Source organism: Zeus faber (assembly GCF_960531495.2).
Source record: "Zeus faber genome assembly, chromosome: 1".
NCBI classification, from domain to species: Eukaryota; Metazoa; Chordata; class Actinopteri; order Zeiformes; family Zeidae; genus Zeus; species Zeus faber.
In genome coordinates this window covers 5,085,863-5,107,838 of record NC_137193.1, presented here as the reverse complement: position 1 = coordinate 5,107,838, position 21,976 = coordinate 5,085,863, and the positions used below count along the sequence as shown (strand labels likewise).

Below are 21,976 nucleotides of genomic sequence, written 5' to 3'. Positions count from 1 at the left end.
ATAAAGGAACCTTAAAAGTCAAAGTCTCTCCCTCTGTTTTAGCATTGAGATGGGTGAGGACCCCCAGGTGCGTTCGGGGGCCACGCTGGTGAAGAACATCTCCTACGAGTACAAGGAGGATCTGTCGGTGCATCCGATGGTGGCGGCTGGGACAGGAGGGGCGGGGGGGCAGGTCAGTCCTCAACACCTTCTCAGCTCGTTGCCGTTCCCTGGACTCGGCGCTCGTGCTGAGAAGAGCCCGGTTCGATGCCGAGGGGTTGGGATCGGGGATACTTGAAACAGGGCATCGTTTGGACACCGCTTTGGGCTTCCTTGTTTCGGGGGCCTTGAGGTTTTTCAAGGACTTACTTTGACCCCTTGATGCCGTGGCAGGGGCGCCCGCCGTTGACAGTGACTCCTGTAGTCGCTGTTGGTGCAGCAGCGTTTTGGACGTAATTATGTGTGTGAGTGGTAATATAGGAACGTGTGTGTGCTTGTGTTTGGTAGCATGTGTGTGTGTGTGTGTGTGTGTGTGTGTGTGTGTGTGTGTGTGTGTGATGTGCTGTGTGACGATTAAAGATTCTTCTTCTTCTTATCGACGACTACAGCCTCAGTATTAATCATGATGATGTCATAAAATACATAATATTGATGAATCAACATTTTCGGGCAGAAAAATAGTTTGAAGCACAATAAATGAATCCTTTGCCAATTTCTAAAAGTAGACATATGTCATCTTTATTATGATTATGGTCTGTGTGTGGAAGGTGGACACGTCCTGCGGGCCTCACATCTTTTAACTTGCTCGTTGCGGGGACACTCGGGATGGCTGAGGATGAAACTGAAAGTAAAAGGCCTTCATACGAAGAGGAGAAGAACCCGGCGACCGCATCATCCGTACCTTCGGAGAAATGTCCACATCCACAACATCATTCATGTGTAAAACAGCTGCTTCGGCCGCGGCGCTCTGCGTGGACGTGTCCCTGTGCCGCGCGGCGTGGCGCTCCTCTGGCTCGGTGCGTGTCTCCGGTGCGCGTCGCTGCTCTCCGTCGCTCGGCTGGCGTGGGATCGTCCCCGGCCGGCGCTGCTGCGCTTCCCGGCGGCTCACGCCCTCCTCGTCCCGGTGCATGAGACCGGGCACCGGCTGCTGCGCGGCGGCGGTGACGAGCCGGGAAACGGGCGCTCGGTGTGCGGGGGCCGGCGCGCTTGGCTGACCGGGGGCGCAGCGTCTGGGCCGAGAGGACAAGAGACCAGACTAGAGTAGAGATATTAAATCATATATAATAATAAAAATCTTCTCAGATTGAGGCCCCAGAGACTAAATCTTATCAAATGGGGTCCGTGGCCTAATAGGTGTCATATTGAGTGCCCTTCAAATGAAAAAGGTTGGGAATCATTGGTTTGAACATTGTTGAAGGTTCTTATCATTATTATTATCACTATTGATGTTCACAGTTGATCATGCGGCCTCTGGCTTCCTCTCCAGACACTGATCTACATCCTTGGTGACATGCTGAACTCGGTGGGCGCTGCAGGGAAGGTGTTTGAGTACCTGGACCGAGAGCCCCGGCTGGGCCCCCGGGGCACCCTGTCCCCCGACCGCCTGGCGGGACGTGTGCTGTTTCCGGGGCCTCACCTTCTCCTAGCCCTCGCACCCCGACAGAGCGGTGCTGCAGGTGGGTCTCCGGCGGAGCATCCGTGTACGTGTCAGCTCTGACTTGTGTAGGAACACAGAACAAAGGAGAGTGGAAGGTTTAGAGACTGGGGAGCCATGACTCGGGACGGGGAAAAGAGTCTTCAGGGCGGCGGGAGCAAAGCCGCGCCTTGGGATCTCCTGGTGGTTCCTAAGGGAAGGGAAAAAAGGAGAGAGGGAGGGAGAGGTGGAGACTGGGGAGGTGGCGTGTGGCGAAAGCTAAGACGCCCGAATGACGGCAGGACCTGACGGGTATATGTACGTAAAGTTGGGAGCAGGTGGGGTTTCAACCCCGTTAAAGTCAAACAGCAGCCTTTGCTTTGTTCCTTTGAATCAGAAACCTAAGATCATACAGGCTCTCGCATTCCGTTGCAAAATGAACGTTTCCTTGTGTCAGGACTTGAGTTTGGAGCAGAGGCCAGGGAAGATGACGGCCCTGGTGGGACCGTCCGGAGAGGGTAAGAGCACCTGCGCCGGCCTGCTGGGGAGGTTCTACGAGCCGCAGCGCGGGGAGATCCTGCTGGACGGACAGCCGCTGAACTCCTACGAGCACCGCTTCCTCCACAGGAAGGTTGGGACCCGAGCCAAAGAAGGAGGTTTCTGCCGCGGGCGTCAAACCCAATGTGGGTTCAAGCGCAGGATGAACAAATGTAAAAGACAATGTTTTAGTATCGCAGCAACGCATTGGTCACCTTTGGTCACACTGGATTCCAGATGAAGGTGGAGTTCTATGTGACTGAAAGGTTGATGTAGTCATTCACGACTGGAAGCGGAGTTTTAAGTTTGAAATGATTTTTTTTCCTGGCAGACTGAATTACCAGTTGAAGTCAAATGAAGTGAATTTGGTGCAAAATCTTATGGGTTCAACCCTCGCATTAGTGTTGACATTTTAGCGCCGCTCCCATCAAAAGTTTGAATGAAGCGTCGACGGTGGAAGATGTGTAACGGCACAGTGGAACAGAGTGGAACTAACTTCCCCGACACTGATTGATTGATGCTGCTTGCTGCTTTGACAGATAGCCCTGGTGAGCCAGGAGCCCGTCCTGTTCTCTGGCTCCGTCAGAGACAACATAGCCTACGGCCTCGCTGGATGCTCTTTGGAGGATATCCAGGAAGCGGCACGCCGAGCCAACGCCCACGACTTCATCAGCCAATTGGAGAGCGGCTACAACACAGGTAGACAATATAATAATAATACACCTTTAAACACACTGTATGTAGTCTACTTAACTGTCCTTTGTCTTACTGATTGGACATCATCACTTTTAGCGCAATTAATAGAGGTGAACACATCAAGGATGGATTGTGTGTGTACGTTGTTAAATAGTACTTTAAACTTCTGTTACCTGGGTCATTTAGTATCAAGTACTTTAAATACTTTTACTTGAGCAAAATGTTTTTGCCAGAGTATTGTTTCCGTTTAGTTTTTATACTTATATTTGAGTGTAAGATATTAATACTTTTTTCACCACTGAGAAATTGGGGGCACATATAAAAATAAAAATAAACATATGCAAAATTTTCGGGATGGCAGGTTCATTTTACTTTCTCAAGCTTTTAGAGATGGAGTAGGTCAAACCACTACTTACCTCTGGAATTATTTGGTCTGATATTGAGGTTGAAACTATATTGTAATTGCTCTTTAACACTGGATTTTGAATACATAATGAGGTATAAGCAATATTATATACAATTATTTATACTTTAAGATGAATATTGTCCAGGCCTAGAGTGCCGCCACCCTCTGTGTGTGACTTATGGTTCTGTATCATCCATCCTTTAGAGGTGGAGGACGGTGGAGGTCAGCTGGCCAACAGTGAGAAGCAGCGGATAGCCATAGCCAGAGCCCTGGTCAGAAAACCTAAAGTCTTCATTCTAGACGAGATCACCAGCTCACTGGACACCGACAGCCAGAACAAGGTACAAACATTGGTCCACTGTAGTCCATGGTGGTCCAGGGTTGACCATGGTGGTCCAGGGTGGTCCGGGGTAGTTGCTAGGCTTGCGCGATCATGGTAAATAATATTCTCTCCTTGGTGCAGGTCTAGCAGGCCCTGACCAAAGATCCCGACCAGACCCTGCTGGTCATCGCTCATCGGCTGAAGACCGTGGAGAGGGCGGATCACATGGTTGTGATTGGAGGGGGGAAGGTTCAGGAACAAGGGACTGACGCTGAGCTGATGGAACTGAAAGGGACTTACTACAAACTGAGGGAGAAGCTCTTCTCCCACACAGCAGTGAAGCGCACAGCGATGATCTGTCATCGTGGTGGAGTCATGCCGTGCATTCCACACCGTCTCTGCGGCTGCAGTGTCCTGTAAATACTGAACATTGTTTGCTCAGTCTTATAGTTTGTAAAACTTGTTTTTCTTTTTTGAGACAACAAGGAAATATTATGATACGCACCTGCTACAGGATCCAAAATCAAGAATAGCAAGTTTCAGCTTATGGATTTTCTAATGTAAATGTAGACTAACGAAATTTCAGAACCTGATGTTGTTATGGAAACATGTATTTTTTATGTTATATATGTTATGTGTACCTTGTGCACATTATATATATATATATATATATATATATCATATATAATTTTTATATTATTAAATCGTTTTTTGTATTAATAAATCATTATTTCCTTAAAGATGCATACGTTTGGAGTGCACAAATGAAGAACTAAAGGGTAGACAGACATACAGACATACAGACAGACAGACAGACAGACAGACAGACATACAGACAGACAGACAGACAGACGGACAGACAGACAGATAGACAATATATTTAAGGCGAAAAGTAAATACTAGATTTACAGTTGAGTGATATGCTATCGTATAAATTCTTAATTGTTATCAAATAAAGTCAATAAAGCCTCCATTCCCCTTCCTTCTGAAAATCAGGAGCAAAGCCAATCTCGTGCATCTTTGCGAGATTAGGAGATTGTGTTGTTCATGAACAGAATCTGTTGCTCCCCACACACTAGCAACAAAACTGTTAAATGTGTAGTGATATGTCATCAGTCTGGGGTCTCTCACATTTTCAACATCTGTTAAGATTTGAAGTCTTGTCGTGTGGGCCTGGCTCTACTCAATTAGAAAAATGTTTCTTTTACTGTTCTACATGTACAGTAGACCCATAGCACAGAAAAAAAACACAAAATATAAGGTAAATATATTTTCTGTTGCCGATTCCGACTCCTTACTCTGCAGATATCTCATGAATGCATCCTTTGTTTTGTTGTCACTTTTACATTCTCAGGACTATTTCTGGAAACCCCGTTCCATAAACATGGCAGCCGGGGCTTGCTTGGGCCATTCACCCTAAGGTTCCTAGTGCACAAGGTCCACGCGGCACAACATAATAACATAGAATGCAGAGGGTGTTCAAGGGAGCACGTGAGGCAGAAAGTTTGGATTCTTTTCATTTTTGGAAGTTATGTTCATGGTAGTAACTGGTTACATCCTAAAGAAACACAAGTAATATTTGACACTTTTTAAAATAATTTTTATTCTACATTTCTTTATATATTAAAAAAGGTTTGTGAAGGTTTGTACATTGAATACGTTGTAGTACTATTCATATTGAATGTGTACACACAAACTCTACAGGAATTCTAATTTCTGTGCGTTGTACAAGTCACTTGAATACATTCTGCCGCTCGTACTCCATGGGGGTTGGCTTTTTGTTGTTGTCCCATGAACAATAACCCGCCCTGGAAAGTCCCAGGTGTGTTGTTTGGGCGATGCCTCCTGGAACCCTGCCCGGATCATACCAAAGGCACTATCACGCTATCTGAAGCAACACTGTCATAACACCAACACCCCCTGTCGGCTTGAGAGGCAGTCGAGGAGACATTGGCCGCCATGTTGTGATGTCTAATAATCTACCTAATGGGGGATTCATCAAAACATGTCTTGGTGCTTTGTTCCCCGTTTAAGCGACATTATAAGTCATTTGCGTCATAGGACAGAGTCTTTCTCCGCACCCTTTGGGAACGTGTTTGGAAAGGCACGATGTCGTCTGAGCAGCTGAGCCGAGTGTTGTTACTGTGTCAGCCTGCATCCTGGAGCAGGCACAAGAGAACGAGGAAACGCAGATGCTGGAGAGCTTCACGGTGCAGCACAAGATGGCGGACGGTGGAGTCGGACATGCTGCGACGGCAGAAAAGCACGGCCATCAGGTGTCGAGTGACGAGTGTGTTAGGGTCCGGTCGCTATGGTTACAGCCAATACTTTCGTTCTCCTTCCCAAGATTCACCTCTTCACCTCCCCTACAGTGTGTGTGTGTGTGTGTGTGTGTGTGTGTGTGTGTGTGTGTGTGTGTGTGTGTGTGTGTGTGTGTGTGTGTGTGTGTGTGTGTGTGTGTGTGTGTGTGTGTGCAGTGTTATTGAATAACTCGCTGCCACTCGATGCTGCCAAGCTGGAAAGCAGCCAGGCACCTTCTTGCACTTTCCTTTGGGGCGTTTGGTAACAACTGCTCATGTGACGTGCTGACCGCTGTTGGGCTTTTGGGGAGATGGCTCTGCACACAGTTCATGTGAAAGGCCTTCAAACATGAGCAGAACACAAGAGGTGAAATAGACGTGGTTCTAGTGAAATAGACGAGGTTCTTTAGACGTGGTTCTATAGACGTTGTTCTAGTGAAAGATAGGTGGTGGTGGTGGAGGGTGGAGAAGCAGCGCCACCTGAGGCCGCGGGTGGTTCCGTTGTTTTGCCAGAAACCACGTGACTTATTGGAAACGGTTCTTGTGTTAGTGTTGACAGGTTTTGGTGCGTCCTGGCCGCCTTGGCAAACTTATCTGAATGTTGTGGTCTTCACTGCCATCTAGTCTAGTATACCGAGAATTATTATGATTATTACTATTATTATTACTATTATTATTATTATTATTATTATTATTATTATTATTTAATTAATATTTGTATGACTTTATTATTTTATTATTGTTATAATGTTTTTATTTTTCTTTATATCTTTATTTGTTATTATTATTATACTGTTGTATTATTAATTCTACTATTATAATACTACAAATTAGTAACTGTTGCGAAAATGTTTATAATCGTTATTAAAATAATAATAAGAAGAAGAAAAAATAATAATAATAATAGCATGCACAGACATGGTTGAAGTCTCGTTAGAACCGATACATTTCAAACATCTTGTGGTTCGGATTTGATAAGTATCGATCTACATTTGGAGCAGAAATTAGTAAGAAATTGTGAGTTAATTAACTGTAATTTCATTTTTTTCAGGAGCGTGCCGCGTGTGACATCATCATCTTCTGAATTTATATAAGTCCAAGCTTTGTCTTTGGTAACTCATTCCCCTCCAGCCCCTCACGAGTACGAAATCTAGACAGACAGCTTGAGCCGGGCCTGCGTTTAAAGGAAACTTGGAAAACTGTAACTCGAGCTACGTTTTACAAAACCCGTTTTACGAAACCATAATCTTTAAAAATAAGACATTTTCCCACTGCAGGAAGATCTTAGAAAAATTGGAGAGACCAACTTTTTATTTTGTGTCCGCACTGGTCATCCAGGAAAGATCGTAATTCCTAATTCTTAATTTTTATCATTCTTCAAGTTTATTTAAACTGAACGACAGAAGAGTGTAGTGCATGTTGATTGGACCCTGTGTATTGATGCCTGCGGCAAAATCACCACCGTCGTCCTTGTCCCAAAGATCGCCTCTCCTGCCGCCTGAGTGACTACCGTCCGGTGGCCCTCACCTCGGTGGTCATGAATGTTTCGAGAGGCTGATTAAGGATTATATCTCCCTGTACACACATGACTGTGTGGCCAGGTCCAGCTCCAACACCATCATTGAGTTTGATGACGACACCGGCAATGAGAAGGTCTACCGCAAGGAGGTGGCTGACCTGCCACTTTGGTGCCAGGACAACAGCCTCCACCTGAACGTCAGCAAAACTAAGGAGCTGATTGTGGACTTTAGGAGAGGATTACAATCGAGGACGCACGCGCCCTTGGTGATTAATGGGACTTCTGTCGACAGGCTGAGCAGCTTCAAGTACCTGGGAGTCCACATCACAGAGGACTTAACATGGACTTTAAAAACAGACACTCTGGTGAGAAAGGCGAGGCAGCGTCTTTACCACCTCAGTCAGCTGAGGAAATTCCGGGTCTCGGCGAGGATCCTCAAGTCCTTCTGCTGTGGAGCGGTGGAGAGCATCCTGACAGGCAACATCACTGCCTGCTTTGGGAACTGTACTGCTCAGGACAGGCGGGCCCTGCAGAGGGTGGTGCCTTCAGCTGAACGTACCAGTGGAACTACCCTCCCCTCCCTGCAGGACTTATACACCAGGAGGTGTAGTAGCAGAGCCCGCAGGATCATGAAGGATCCTCATCACCCCAACAACTGACTGTTCCAGCTGCTGCGGTCAGGCAAGTGCCTCCACAGTCACACAGCGAGAACAGAGAAACTGAGATGGAGTTTCTTCCTCAAAGCCATAAGAACTGTCAATACTGACCTCACCAGGGGTCCCACTGCCTTACTGTACTGTATGTAGCATACTGTACCGCATACTGCATCACTGTTCTGGGCTGTTCGGTGTTATCGTAATGCTGCGCCATACTGTTGTATACTGTGCTGTATATCTCACACACACTAACCACTTGAATGCACATATCTGTATATACAAAAATAGCCTATTCCGTATACCTAAGTCTATCCCATATACATAAGCCTGTTCCCTTTATTCTATTTTGTAACCCTACTCTGCATTACTTTTGAGTTCTTATTTTATTTTATTTTATTCTATATATTTGATTTTTATTCTATAGTATTCGACTTACTGCATTACTTTTTAGAAATCAGTTTGTAAAGTAGAATTTTTTAGGTAGCTATTGTGTTCAGTCGAGAATATATTGTGCGTAATGACCGGGTGCGTTGCTTTGACATTTCACTGCATATATGTAGAAAAAAGTATATGTATGTGACAAATAAACCTCTTGAATCTATTTATTATTATTATTATTATTATTATTATTATAATTATTATTGTTATTATTATTATTATTATTATTATTATTATTATTATTATTATTATTATTTTTGTTGTTATTATTATTATTGTTATTAATATTATTATTATTATTGTTATTATTATTATTATTATTATTATTATTATTATTATTATTATTATTATCTTAATTATTATTATTATTATGTTGTGATATAACCAAAATGCCACATGCTTTAATGTTTTTTAATGTGATGTCAAGGGTATGTCAGGGTGTATATAAATAAAAGTTTCTCAGAACAGAGACATTTCTCTCAGCTGCTCTGACACAGTGTTTAGTGTGATGTCATAACCACTTTGTTGTCTACAATGTATGTGGCCTGGAGTTGTCTTGGCGTCACCGTGTCTCTGTTGCTTCACTTGCACAGAAGTACATTAAAAAAAATCTAATTATTGAATCTTGAATCTCGATTATGAATCTAAAACATGAACTGCGATGTGTGTGACCTCACCCGCTGGTTTGTGAAGAGATGATTTTCAGCCTTGGGTTGGGTTTTTTATCGAATGTAATGTAAAGAAATAGCGTGTTAACACGTCAAAAAACGCCGTTAACACGTCACTTTTGACGTGGTAAGACGCCTTTTTTTGGCGTGTCACGTCGTCAACGACTTTACCCGTCTGGCGATAGTGGCGCCGCCCCTAGCGGTCGCCTGCGCCGGCGCTCCGGTTACTTTCTTACTCTTTAGTATTTTTTTCCTTTTTTTATCACAATGTTCGCCAGAAAAACATCAACAATTAACTCATACGACCGCGATGCACTCATGGATATAAAAATTTCCCTAAACGAACAACTTTGGGACTTTTTATCCGTGGGAGCAGAGTGGCCGGCGGAAATCCTACGCGGGAACACTCGCAACAACAACTACAACAACAAAAATGGAGTCGCTGTTCCACGAGCCGGCCCACGGAGGAAGCACCGAGGTAAACGAGGCGGCATTCGGGTCAGAATGAGGACGCAACCTTACCGTCCACCTCTGCCAAGCATCCTTCTTGCCAACGTCCAGTCCCTGGAGAACAAGATGGATGAACTTCGAGCGAGGATTCAATTCCAGCGAGACACGAGGAACTGTTGCGTCCTCTGCCTGACGGAAACATGGCTGACCCCACTGGTGCCGGATGAAGCCATACGTCCAGCCGAGGCCTTCTCCGTGTTCCGCGGCGACAGAACGGGAGAGTCGGGGAAATCCAAAGGTGGAGGCGTCTGCCTAATGGTAAACAACCGCTGGTGTAACGCCAACAACACCAAATTCCTCTCCCACTCCTGCTCGCCGAACCTGGAACAGCTGACCATCTCATGCCGTCCATTTTATCTCCCCCGGGAATTCAGCACGGTCATCATTACAGCCGTTTATATCCCACCGCAAGCGGACACCGACGCAGCTCTGTCGGTTCTGTACGATGTGTTGTGCGGATTTCAGAACAGACATCCCGACGCGGCTGTGGTGGTGACTGGGGACTTTAACAGGGCCAACCTTAAAAAAGTTCTGCCGAATTTCCACCAACACATCACGTGTGGCACCAGGGGAGACAGAACTCTGGACCATTGTTACACTCCTTACAAGAACGGATACAAGCCCGTGTCGCTCCCTGCTTTCGGGAAATCAGATCACGCCGCGATCTCGCTGCTTCCTGTTTACAGGCCTCTGATCGCGCGGGATCTGGTGATGACGAGGGAAGTGAAGCGGTGGACGGACCAATCGGAGGCTGCGCTTCAGGACGCTCTGACTGACGTAGACTGGGACATGTTCCAAACAAGTTCAAGTGACGTCAGCGAGTTTACGGAGGATGTAGTAAGTTTTGTATCTACGCTCGTGGATGAAATCGTTCCCACGGTGAAAGTTCGGATATTTCCAAACCAGAAACCATGGGTTGATAAATCCATCCGCTGCGCTCTGATTGCGCGCACAGCCGCTTACAACGACGGTCTTGTATCTGGTAACATGGACAATTACAAAGCGGCGTCGTACAATCTGCGGAGGGTGGTGAGGGACGCCAAACGGACGTACAGAGACACCGTGGAGCTGCAGATGGAGCGGGGGGACACAAGACGCTTGTGGGAGGGGCTGCGAACAATAACAAATTACAAGAGCAGCTCCTCCCCAGCCACGAGTGTGGACGCCTCCCTGGCCAACCAACTGAACTCCTTTTATGCGCGGTTCGAGTCTGGCAGCAGCACCGCTAGCTCGCCGGCTAATTGGAGTTACACCGCTGGGGATGAGCGCGCACTCTCAGTGTCCGTGCACGAGGTCAGGAGGGCTTTGATGCGGGTGAACACCAGGAAAGCTGCGGGTCCAGACGGCATATCTGGGCGAGTACTGAAGACCTGTGCTAACCAGCTAGCTCCGGTGTTTACCACAATATTCAACATCTCCCTGGCTGAATCAGTGGTCCCGTCCTGCTTCAAGAGGTCCACCGTCGTTCCTGTCCCGAAGATCGCCTCTCCAACCTGCCTGAATGACTACCGTCCGGTGGCCCTCACCTCGGTGGTCATGAAGTGTTTCGAGAGGCTGATTAAGGATTACATCTGCGCCTCCCTCCCCCGCACCTTGGACCCGTTGCAGTTCGCGTACCGGCAGAACAGATCCACGGATGACGCGGTCTCCCAGGTACTGCACACCACGCTCACGCACCTGGATGGCCAGAAGGGGGCCTATGTGAGAAAGGTGTTCATTGATTATAGTTCAGCTTTCAACACCATAGTCCCCACCAGACTGGCTGTCAAGCTGATGGAGCTAGGATTAAATGGTCCGCTGTGCACCTGGATCCTGGACTTCCTCACAGGCCGCCCCCAGGTGGTCAAGGTGGGGAAGTACATGTCAAGCTCCCTCACCCTGAACACAGGATCCCCCCAGGGCTGCGTCCTCAGCCCCCTACTGTACTCCCTGTACACACATGACTGTGTGGCCAGGTCCAGCTCCAACACCATCATCAAGTTTGCTGACGACACCGTGGTCGTGGGCCTGATCACCGACTGCGATGACAAGGCCTACCGCGAGGAGGTGGCTGACCTGTCACTCTGGTGCCAGGACAACAGCCTCCACCTGAACGTCAGCAAAACTAAGGAGCTGATTGTGGACTTTAGGCGTGGATCACAATCGAGGACGCACGCGCCCTTGTGGATTAATGGGACTTCTGTTGATAGGGTGAGCAGCTTCAGATATCTGGGAGTCCACATCACAGAGGACTTAACATGGACTGTTCACACAGACACTCTGGTGAGAAAGGCGAGGCAGCGTCTCTACCACCTCAGGCAGCTGAGGAAATTCCGAGTCTCGGTGAGGATCCTCAAGTCCTTCTACTCTGGAGCAGTGGAGAGCATCCTGACAGGCAACATCACTGCCTGGTTTGGGAACTGTACTGCTCAGGACAGGCGGGCCCTGCAGAGGGTGGTGCGTTCAGCTGAACGTACCACTGGAACTACCCTCCCCCCCTTGCAGGAGTTATACACCAGGAGGTGTAGTAGCAGAGCCCGTAGGATCATGAAGGATCCTCACCACCCCAACAACGGACTGTTTCAGCTGCTGCGGTCAGGCAAGCGCCTCCACAGTCACACAGCGAGAACAGAGAGACTGAGACGGAGTTTTTTCCCGCAAGCCATTAGAACTGTCAATGCTGACCTCACCAGGGGTCCTAACTGAGCCATACACTAGGCTCCACTACCTACTGTACTGTATGTAGCATACTGTACCGCATACTGTATCACTGTTCAGGGTTGTTCGTGATGCCGTATTGCTGCGCTGTACTGTTGTATACTGTGCTGTATTATCCCAAACACTACTCCCTCTATTCACATTCACTTGCCACTTTAATTCACATGCCACTTTAAATGCACATATCTGTATATACATAGGCATATTCCTTCTATCTATTCCATTTTATTTCAATTCATTTTTATTGTATTTTATTCTATATATTTTTATCTTATTCTATAAGTATTCCACTTACTGTATTACGTTTTAGGAGTCAGTTAGTCGGTCTATTAGAAAGGAATTTTCTACTTTTTTATTTTATTTTCTATTTTTTCCTAGGACATATTGTGTGCTATCACCGGGTGCGTTGCATTACATTTCACTGCATATATGTATGGAAGTATGTATATGTATGTGACAAATAAAAATCTTGAATCTTGAATCTTGACCATCACTTTATCATGATGATGCTGTTGATCACATTCAGTATTTTTAGTATTTTTAGCTCATTGTGCGTAATCACCAGGTGTCATGACATTTCACTGCATATATGTTTGACCGTATGTATGTTTGTGACAAATAACCTCGTGAACTTGAACTTGATTATCAAAAACAATAATTTCCAAATCTGTGTCTGCTTGTAATGTTCGCAGTCCTACCACAGGGGATCCTCACTGAGACACTCACGTAAGCCTTACTGTGCTCTACCACTTTGCTGGATTGCTGTTGTGTTGGGTCTGTATAGCTGCGTCATACTGTTGCACTACCTCACGTTATTCACATGCACCTTAATGCACATATCTGTAAATACATAATAGTCTATCCCATATACATTCCCTTTATTTCTATTTTGTACCCCCACCCTGTATTACTTTTGAGTTCTTTTATTCTATATTATTCTCTTAACTTACTGCATTACCTTTTAGGAATCAGTTTGTACAAATAAGGCAGCAATTGTGTTCAGTCTCCAACATATTGTGCATTATCCCGGGTGCGTTGCGTTGACATTTCACTGCATATATGTATGAAGTATGTATATGTATGTGAGGAATAAACTTCTTGAGTCTTGAATACACACACATACAAACAATAATAATAATAACAATTATGATTATGATTATTTTGAGCAATAATTGCGTGGTTGGAACACACAACGCGTGCATGTTGTCCGGTCTGGGGATCGTGCCGTGAATTTGTTGGTGACCTTTTTCTTCTTTGTATTGCTGTCCTTATATGTGAGGGACTATCTTTTGTAATATATCTAATAAAGAACAATAAATACAAATCAAACGCTTGTAGCACTTGACATATGATGTGGAAGGAGCAACTAAACTACACAACTAAATGTGTTTGACAACCAAAGTGTTGATCCATCAATGAAATGCAGGAAGGAAGCTCAAATGAGATGAACCTCTGTGATGAACGTCAACCTTGACAGGAGTCCCGCGGAGGCCTCCGTCATGGTTTTTGTTGTTGTCCTTCAGGTTTCGTCCACTAGATGGCGACGTTGTAGAGCTTGTCCTGACCTCTTGTCCATACAACCACTGTCCACGAGAGGGCGTGTTTCACTCGTTTCACTCACTTCACTTTCACAACCTTTTTGTTTGTGGAACTTTAAATAGTTTGTATGAAGGCAGCATATGTCTTAGAAAGAAATATTAAAATAATCATGTAGTTATGAGCGACAGAGGATCAATTAAATACATTTGGTTCACTTGCTATAAGTTACGGTAAGAAAAAAATCATATTTCCAGGATTTTCATTTATTTTCAATAATTTAGACGAAAAGATATGATTCCATTTGATTGATTAATACATTGTGAATTATGTGATAATTACACATGGAGCTGCCTCCTTCTCTCTGCAAGTTTCTTTTCAAGTACAAACATGTGTTGTCTCCCAGCACAGCAGCACCTTACAGTGCTCCGGACTCGCCCTCCTTCTAACACCTGAACATTTGTAGCCTGCAAGGCATTGCAACGACACAGGATCCTAAAAATACTCCGGCTGCTTGTCCACAACATTGGTCCAGCTGCTGTGTACGTCCTGAAGCCTCCTGTTGCGGCTTCGCTACATCCCATAATGACCTACAACAGGATGAAGGGGGGGGGGGGGGCTAATGTCACATTTGTATATTTGTTTTTCTTACACAGTTTGTTTTGTATTTTTCAGCTTTTTGTTTACGTTTGGTAATTTTTCATTTAATTCTTTATTATTCTATTTGATTTCAATTCAGACTGATGAGCTTTATTGATGCTTCATCATCTTCATCATCATCATCATCATCATCATCATCATCATCATCTTCATCATCATCATCATCATCTTCATCATCAGCTGTAGAATCCTGATCTTTCTACTGTTTGAACAACTGCTGCTGAATGAATTATTACATCTTTAATCTACTGACTTAACAGTGAAGTTCACTCTTAACAAGAGACGTTGTGCTTGAAATATGAACAAAGACGTCAGAGGTAGATGACGTAACTTCTGCCGCTAGGGGTCTATCGATCAAAACAATAACAGACAAGACGGCGTCTGATGACGTCAGGAGTAGCGTGGGCTCTTGGGAGTTGTACATTTACATTTACATTTAGTCATTTATCAGACGCTTTTATCCAAAGCGACTTACAAGGGAGAATAACATTCAGGCTACATTGCGACAGAGATTAGTGTAACAACAACATTAGTGTAACAATAAATACTGCAAGGTGGTGCTAAGTACTTGAGGTTAGGGCAGGAGGTGCTCACTGAAGAGCTGGGTCTTCAGGTGCTTCTTAAAGACAGAGGGAGCTCCCTGCTCCGGTCGTTTTTGGCAGCTCGTTCCACCAACGTGGAACTACAGATGAGAGCCGCCTGCGTGGCCGTGGCCGTGGCCGTGGCCGGCAGAGCCAAGCGACGCCCATTTGACGAGCGCAGCACCCGGGGGGCAACACGTGCCTTACAGGAGCTTTTAAGTAGGTGGAGGAGCGTCCCCAGCCCCTGTAGTCACTGGGAGTTGTAGTCTTACTGTGTTGCGTGTGTGCTTTCCACGACAGAACGCGCAGCAAACGGTAATAATTAATCCTGCTCCATCAAACCATAATTATTACATTAATATTAGAGCAGAACAAACCGTAATGGAGTCGAACATTTTTTTTAAATAAGTGTAACGTCATAATAAACAATAAACTCAGTTAAATTAAATGTTATCAGAAGTTTTAATTTATTTCATTTATTTTATTTTGTATTATTTTATTTTATTTTATATTATTTTATATTATTTTATTTAATTTTATATTATTTCATTTTATTTTATATTATTTTATTTAATTTTATTTAATTTTATATTATTTTATTTAATTTTATTTAATTTTATATTATTTTTTTTCATTTCATTGTATTTGATTGTATTTGATGGTATTTCCTGCATCATCTCCTGTTCACTCCAGTTCAGTTGGTGGTGGTAATGCTCCTCTAAGCTGCTTTGACAACCAACAATAAACACTAAAGAAGAAGAAGAAGAAGCAGCATCAGCTCCTCCAACGCTGCTCAGAGTAAATCAAGCTTCTCAAGCCTCCTCATGTCATTTATATTTGATATATATATATTTTAATTGTTTCCAACGTTCAGACGCTTACACACGTTTACAAAAGCTTCATTCACTTGTTGATCGTTTGGCTTTTTCATTTCATTCCCACACAACAAGCAGCGCTATATTGCTTCCGTTAGCATTAGCTGCATGCTAGCAGGCCGCCCCGGAGCCCCGACCTGTCCTGCAGAGGGAGACCGAGCAGGGCCACCGGAGAGCGGGGAGTCCCGCAGCCAGACAGCGGCGCTTTGAGCTCAGCTCAGCTCAGGTCAGTCTTGATCACTGATTTTTTATTTTCGTTTTTATTGCTGTTGTAATAAGCTTCCGACTTAACAAGTCCATCCTGACTGGTCTTTTTTATCATGCGTCCCTGATCTAGAAACAGTAGGAGTCTCTGGAATGACCCTGATGTGGGATCGGTTTCTGCGTAGACTTCCAGAGGGCAGCTCGATGTTGTAGGATCTTGGCATCTGGGCTGGACCTGTGATGATTCCAGGCTGCTCGGTGTTCCTCACCCAGACTCTTGTGTTATTGAAACAGGATACTTGTTTCTCCTTCAGGTACTTATCCTTCTCTTTGAAAGCCTGTAGGTCAGACCACCTTGGCTGCAACTTGTCCTGACTGACGGGCAGGGGCGTCCTGATCTTTCGACCCATCAGTAGTTGTACAGGAGATGCACCTTGTGCCAGGGGTGTGGCTCTGTAAGCCGTAAGGGCCCTGTGTGGATCCTCTCCCTTCTTCAGGAGAGATTTGACCATTCGCACAGGCCTTTCAGCCTCCAAATTACCTTGAGGATAACGGGGGCTGCTGGTCACATGTTTGAAGTCGGTACTCTCTGGCAAAGTCCGCGAACGCCGCTGCAGCTAGCTGCGGACCATTGTCCGTGACCAGAACCTCAGGGACCCCGTGACGTGCCCAGATAGACTTCAACTTCTCGGTTACATGGGCTGTAGTAGTGGAAGTGAGGTTAGCTACTTCTATGTAGCGAGAGAAATAGTCGACCACCACCAGGTACATAGCTGAATTCCACTGGAACAGATCTGCTCCAACACGCTGCCCCGGCCTGTCTGGCAACGGTGTCGTCAGCAGTGGTTCTGGAAAGTTATGAGCCTCCTTGGCACATATCGCACAGTGTTCCACTTTCAGCTTAATTTGCTTTGACAGACCTGGCCACCATATATCCATATGGTGATACACTTTGTGATGCCCTGGTGACCTTCATGAATTTTGTTCAGCAACTCCTCTTGCATCGAATCAGGGATTACCAGTCGCTCGCCTTTCATCAGCAGTCCATCCGCAATCAACAGGTCCTGGGGATACTGCCAGTACTGCTGAAGCTCTGGTGTGAGAGCCTTCCTCGTAGGCCATCCATTTTGCACCAGGTTCTTTAGTCTTTTGCAGATACTGTCTACATCTTGTGCAGCTCTGATCTGAGCCAGCCTCCCTTCTGATGCAGGTAGGTGCTCCATCACTTGGTTGACATAAGCACCGACATCCTTCTCCAGCTGTGCATCTTCCACCCATAGCGGCGCTTGGATCGGAGCCCTGGACAGTGCGTCTGCTGTGATCAGGTTCTTCCCTGGTACATGTTCAATCTTGTATGTAAAGCGAAGCAGTCGCAGTCTCAATCTCAGGATTCTAGGGGGCAAGTCATCAAGGGCTCTACTGCCCAGCATGGAAATGAGGGGCTTGTGGTCTGTTTGAATAAGAAAGTCCATCCCTATTAGATAAGACCGAAAGCGCTCACACGCCCAGGTCAGCGCCAGTGCCTCTTTTTCAATTTGTGCTTATCTACGCTCCGACTCCATCATGCTGCGTGAGCACAAGGCCACCGGATGCCATTCGCCTGATGGATGCTTCTGAGACAGAACCCCTCCGAGTCCAAATGAGGAAGCGTCCGCCGCAACTTTTGTCGGTCTGTTCGGGCAGTATTGTGCCAGCCCTGTGGCTGAGCTCAGCTCCCGACGGAGCTCCTCGAATGCCCGCTGCTGCATGCTCCCCCACGCCCAGTCACTGACAGATTTGAGCAACTCTCTTATGGGCTGTGAGAGCTCAGCAATGCGTGGCAAGAATTTCCCAACATAATTCACCATGCCCAAATATCTTCTCACACCTGCAACGTCTGTGGGTGCGGGCATCTGTGTGATTGCTGTAATTTTGTTAGGGTCTGGTTCTAGGCCCTGGGCACTGACAATGTGACCTAGGAACTTGACAGGGTTTCGTCCACTGCCGGCAGAATGAGCCTTTCTCGGCAGACATATTCGTTCAGGTGGGTCAGGTCCACGCAGATTCTTATATTTCCGTTGGGCTTTGGTGCCACAGCAATCCCTGCGCACCACTCTGTCGGCTCATCGATGGGCGCAATCACTCCCAGAGTCTCCATTCTCTGGAGCTCTACTTTGACTTTGTCTAGTAAGGGTATAGGCACACGACGGGGCAGTGACAATGCATAGGGCTTGGCATCCTCCTTCAGTTTAATTTTGTACATGCCTTTCAGGCATCCTAGGCCTGTGAACACTTTGGGATACTGCTTTTTGATGTCAGCTGTCTGAATAGTGTCAACTGTGTAGGCTAACTGCAGTGCTTCAATTGCTGGCAGACCAAGTAGTGGGGTAGCTAATCTTTCTATTACAAACACTGGCTGTTCAGTTGTCTTGTTTTTGTATTTTAAGGTTCCCTTGAACTGACCACCCACTTGTAGAGCGCTGTTGCCTGGTCCTAGCGGTCTCTTTGTTGCAGCGGTGAGCGGGCCATGCTGCTTCTTTGAGTAGACTTTAGCTGGGATAGCTGTCACGTCCGCTCCTGTGTCCAGCTTAAATGTGATTTGTTGACCATTTAGCCTCAGGGTCTTCTGCCATGTTTTTGACTGAGCACCAGCTGACACCCTGCCTATGAGAACAGTGTCTACATCATCCTCTTCCTGGATTTCATCCACACTGCTTAGCTTTGTTTTAAGAGGGCTACATAGTGGCCTTTCTTGTGGCATTTCCGGCACTCTGCATCCCTTGCAGCACAGTTGTTTAGGGAATGTGGTGGTGCTTTGCCACACCGTCCACAACTCTTTTGCCCTTTTTCATTGTCCTGTTGACCCTGACCCTTGCCTTGGCTTTTCCCTGTCTGTGTGTGTCTCTGAAACTTTTTCTTAAATTTCATCATGTCCACATTAGCTTCTCTTTGGTCTGGGCTGTTTGTGTAACGCACAATGGGCTGCTGTTTCTTAACCTCTTCATGCCGTCTTATTATCAGTACAGCTTTTGCCAGTGTTAACTCACTGTCCATCTGCAGCCTCTCTGACAGGCCCTGGTGTCTTATGCCTGCCACCAACCTGTCTCTAATCAGTTCTTCCTGCAGTGCACCGCTAGTTTGTAAACTGCAGAAATGAACGATTCAGCCGATTCACCTGGCTCTTGGCTTCTTTTGTTAAATCTGCATCGTTCATAAATCACATTATGTTTGCAAACAAAGTATTTATCAAAGGCTTCTTTTACACTGCCGTAATTATTTTGGTCTGCATCACTTAAGCCCAATGTGCCCAGAATGTCATCAGCTTTATCACCCTTGGTGTAGACTAAGGAATTTACTTGATAGTCTTCATCCTTTTTGTCCAATCCTGCAGCAATTCTGAATCTTTCAAACCTACGGATCCAGTTGGGCCAGCTGGGAAAGTCTGAGAAGTCAAAATTCTCTGGTGGGCTTATGGAGAACAGGGAATCCATCATCGTGTTTGTTTTTTTTTTTTTTTTTTTTTTTTTTTTCTCTTCTAAAAAAAAAAGTAAAATCTTCAAAGCAGGATCACAGGCGATGCTTTGCTCTCTACACCAGCACTGCGTCTCAAACTGTTTCCCCAACTCGGGTAGCTATCAGCTTTTAGTTCTGCTACTACTGTTTCTAACAGCTAGTTTAGCTCCTTTAGCTTAGCCTTTTCCGACCGGGACTTATTATGCAAACGTCCGTGTTTACTCTCACCAAACGTCGCCACCGACACTCGCTGGAGACGGGACTGAGCACTCTGACACCATGTACTAAGCTTCACAGGTTCTGTAGATACTGTAGCTTATCTAATATTGACGAGACGGCGTGTATCCTTTTAGTAGCTTTATTCCCAACAACTCAACCCCACGAGGTCAGGTTATACTCTGGCACATTGCATGAATGGTCCGTCACCTATTGTGTTCCCCCCTTGCTGCACAATAGTTCCACCTCAATCTCTCCACAGCTCTAACAGGGATTTTACGGCTCTTCTTGCAGTGGAGTGCGGTTTACTCCTTTACGTCTTAACGTTACATTCTCACCTTCGATCAACATTTTTTTATAAAGTCTCAGTTTGATCACACACACACACACACACACACACACACACAGATATGAGAAGGGACAGTCACTCATGAAATGATCCTATAATTGTTTTACACATTGTCCATATTATTATTGAAGCACATAGTATGTAGTGTTTTGGACTTGGACTAGTTTATTACATGATGTCATTATATTTACAGTAAGGCGGTGGCAGTTTACAAACTATTCTGTCATTTATCTCAATTCTATTTCCTTTTAGTTCATCTCAGTCTCACACGGTTTGGTCATTGTTGCCAAAATCCAGAACTGAACGTTCCTTGTTGTGTCAAATAATAATAATCTCAAGTGCATTGTGTCCAGTTCATGAACGGAATTTAGCTCCTCATCTGTTATTTACTATTATTCAGAGCCTTATTCACCGATAATCAAATGTACGACATATTAGGGCCAAAAAATGATCAGCTTCAGAAAATTGTGTTTGTGTGTTCAGAGACAAGACAAAAGACAAAACACATTTAGATATTAAATTAAAAAATGTTTATATATATATATATATATTTTTTTTTTTTTTTTTCATCTTCAATTGGAAATAAAGATGAAAAAAACAAGACAAAGGGGTCAGATTAAAGAAATAAATGTTCACTTATCTGAATGGATCACCTCATTAAATTGGCACAATGTATGATTAACATCAGTTAGGTTTGCCGTGGTTATCGGTGTTACACGGTGTTCGGGCGTACACCGATTACATTACTTGCCCATCGCCCCCACAGTCATTTTTCCTTTTTTTTCCCCCCATAGAAATAAAACTGTAATAAAAACATTTAATTTTCACGTATAAGAGCTGAAAAATTCTAATTTCTAAAATTCAAAGCGTGTTATCAATACTTAGTCTAACGCTACAAAGTGAAAGTGTGCTTGTGTGCGCACAGCAGAGTCAGCACAGTCTGCAGAGTCTGCTTCTCACGGGAGGAGAGAAGGCTGCACAGGTTCTCCTCACTTAACAACCTTCCTGTTTAACGAGCGTTCTGACTTACGAGCAGCTCTCCCACCAGTACACATCTCATCTCATCACCGTTCTCAGTCTCAGTCTCGTTCCTGCAGTCTGTCACTATTCACTACACCAGCGTTCGCAATCACCACGCCTCCTTACCGTGAAATAAGACGGGTCCTCGCTTATCCACCAACTGGAACTCGGTCGTTAAGTGAGGAGTAACTGTAGTTATAATAAACCTTCCGAATATTAAATAAGCATTTACATTTTCTTCTCATTCTAGAGCAAGGAGAAGCTCCCAGCAGCGCTCTTTGACCCGGAAGTAGATCACACCGCTCAGTTTGCCACCGCCTCCAACACAGACACGTGACCAGAAGCTCCACGACGACAACAACAATGGCGGAGCGGCTTCAACTCTTCACCTTTTCTGTACGAGAGCGAATATCTGCGGCGGTGGGAGAGCTTCTGTTCCTGTGCGACAAGGTGAAGGTGGGAGAAGAAGTGAGAGACGCGCTGAGCGACAAGGTGATAGCGGCAGGAGGAGACGTTTACAGAGAGTTTGAACGCTCTGTGGTGAACTGGGAGAGCAGACGGAGGCGCTCGGAGCAGGAGATCCGGAGGCTGTACAGAGTGCTGGCTTCCATCCTGAGACCCAGAGTCCAGCTGAGCAGAGCAGGTCTGGACCCTTCTAATATATTTTAAAAGGCTTATAACA

At 45.4% G+C, this 21,976-nt stretch overlaps 1 protein-coding gene across 1 annotated transcript in view; it reads left to right on the top strand.

Annotated features, from left to right (window-relative positions):
• Positions 1-21,631, top strand: part of LOC307229291 (ABC-type oligopeptide transporter ABCB9-like) — a gene marked incomplete at both ends in the record, with an annotated part of 22,493 nt that extends 862 nt beyond the window's left edge. Inside the window, 9 exons of the mRNA XM_079999257.1 lie at positions 43-172; positions 1,466-1,594; positions 2,070-2,243; positions 2,689-2,848; positions 3,456-3,598; positions 3,721-3,909; positions 5,742-5,863; positions 7,475-7,541; positions 21,545-21,631. Of these exons, the coding sequence (XP_079855383.1) occupies positions 43-172; positions 1,466-1,594; positions 2,070-2,243; positions 2,689-2,848; positions 3,456-3,598; positions 3,721-3,909; positions 5,742-5,863; positions 7,475-7,541; positions 21,545-21,631 (1,201 nt within the window). The remainder of the gene's footprint in view (positions 1-42; positions 173-1,465; positions 1,595-2,069; positions 2,244-2,688; positions 2,849-3,455; positions 3,599-3,720; positions 3,910-5,741; positions 5,864-7,474; positions 7,542-21,544) is intronic.
• Between the last annotated feature and the right edge of the window lie 345 nt (positions 21,632-21,976).